Genomic DNA, 2,206 nt, shown 5'->3' on the forward strand with positions numbered 1-2,206 from the left:
ACTCTTTTTATTGCAAACATTTTCTAATGATTATAAACTCACATTTTTTAAAAGTGTATTAAATGCATTAATTATTAATCAAATTTATCACATATTTTAAAAAATTATTTCACAAATTTATTTTCCATTTATATTTTAAAAATAATTCATTTTTCTAATATGATTATGGTTAACTTTTTTAATTCATAAAACTAATTATTTAATTTATATTGATTAATTTATTTTAACAGTTTGTATAATTTTTTTAAAAGAAATGTTTAAAACTATTTAATTTTAAAAACTCAGAAATTTGTAAAGTCGATTCCCAATTAAATTTATGAACGTGAAGATCGGAAGGGTTACCCTGGAAAAACACAAAGTTGTAAATAATGAAACCTACACTGCCATTATGAGAACAGACCAGTTCTAGCTTCAGAACAACTACCCAGGAGGAATCGAAGAATCAAACGTAGGAAAAAGACGTGAACCACACATAATTTTCTCTTTTATTTGTATGAGAATTATAATTTTTACATTATTGTTATAAGTGGTATTTAAGATAACATAAATAAGATTTAGCAAGGCATCAGCATCTGGTTTTTGTTAGTTTTTGTCTGTTTGTTCTCCCAGAGATGCTGGTCACGTGAAACTGTACATCGTGAATCCCCCACCTCAGTAAATAGCCATTACTCCTTCACCACACCATTTTCATTAACACAGATAAAATGACAAAACAAGCTCTCAGTTTTCAGACAATGGCATGCACTCTCTGAAAATTTCACGTGAACACGCCTCTTCTCTTTTTAAATCTTTCCACGCCATTATCTGACACGTCATGCACGCGCTATTCCCATCAACTTCCTCAGTTCACTATATAACCACACTTGCTTCACCCATTATCATTACTGCATTTATACACTGGTGAACATGGAGATGAGGAAATCATGTGCCATTTTCTTCTTGCTCCTTCTTCTGGTCTTTGCTTCCCGTAAGATTAATCTCCTTTTCGTCTTTTATCATTACATAATGTCACTCGTTTAACTAGGTTTTAGTGATGAAATATATATAGTACTTATTTGTATTCTGAATGTGGTGGCAGAGGTGGTGGTGCAGACGGAGGGAAGAGTGTGCGAGTCACAGAGCCACGGGTTCAAGGGTCCGTGTAATGGAGACCATAACTGTGCTCTGGTATGCAGGAACGAAGGTTTCTCCGGTGGCAACTGCAGAGGCTTCCGCCGACGATGCTTCTGCACCAAGATCTGCTGAGTGAACACATCAAACATGCATCTCACTACCAAATAAATCACATGCATGTACTCTTTCACTGTCATCCATTTGGAAATGGGACCGATTTCCAGTATTTTCTACTTAGACACCATTTGCTTATGAGTTTGTTCAGCCTTTATATTTATAATTAATAATTAATGCTTCTTGGTTACATCCTTGTTGCATTACATATGTCTCCATGATTCTTCAACTTTCTCTATTCTCAATTCTTCCTCCATCATCTCTCATTTATTTTATTCTATGGTAATAGGCAAACTTGCCTCCTTTACTATTTGAATCAACAATTTTTTTTAAAAATTACGAAAATAAGCCAGTTGGGAGTACAAAACGATTTTCAATTTCAAATGACTGAATCGATTATCAGTGAATTTTATTCGTGTTATCTATTACTGTCTCGATTACAAGTTTAATGTCGATTTTTTTTTTTCAAAAACACAAAACTGCAAAAGCAGAATTCTAATTCTTTCTCCACTGTAATATACTTTTGTAAAACACTAGAATTTTAATTCTTTTTCCATCATTGTCTCAGCTTATTAATATACTGTTGTGCACCAATTACAACATCTTTATAAAACGTAGAAGTGTTAAAGGTAAAGTTAATTCTCTGCCCATTGTAAACTTTATGCTATATTTTCCATCATTTTCTCGACTTATTAAATATACTGCACTGATACAAATCACAACCAATTGTACAAATCATTTCCCAAATACATATATATTCTTTTCAAAAAAAAATTAAACACAATACACTACACACACTTTCTTTTATGAAAAAATTATATATTAACTTTCTTTTATGAAAAAAAATATTAATATATAGAAAAAAAATATATATATATATATATTAAAATTTAGGGTTAAATGTCTTTTTAATTCTTAAACTATTAAGCGGTTTTATTTTTAGTCTTTCTTTCAAATTTTGTTACATTTTAATCTTTCT

General features: G+C 30.8%; 1 protein-coding gene across 1 annotated transcript; it reads left to right on the forward strand.

The window, feature by feature from the left end:
- Positions 1 to 837: 837 nt before the first annotated feature.
- Positions 838 to 1,441, forward strand: LOC106754719 (defensin-like protein 1). The gene is made up of 2 exons (XM_014636781.2): positions 838 to 967; positions 1,079 to 1,441. Exons 1-2 carry the CDS (start codon positions 907 to 909, stop codon positions 1,243 to 1,245), a joined length of 228 nt encoding a protein of 75 aa, XP_014492267.1. The 5' UTR covers positions 838 to 906; the 3' UTR covers positions 1,246 to 1,441.
- The last annotated feature ends 765 nt before the right edge of the window (positions 1,442 to 2,206 follow it).

Source organism: Vigna radiata, unplaced genomic scaffold (genome assembly GCF_000741045.1).
Source record: "Vigna radiata var. radiata cultivar VC1973A unplaced genomic scaffold, Vradiata_ver6 scaffold_201, whole genome shotgun sequence".
Taxonomy (NCBI): Eukaryota; Viridiplantae; Streptophyta; class Magnoliopsida; order Fabales; family Fabaceae; genus Vigna; species Vigna radiata.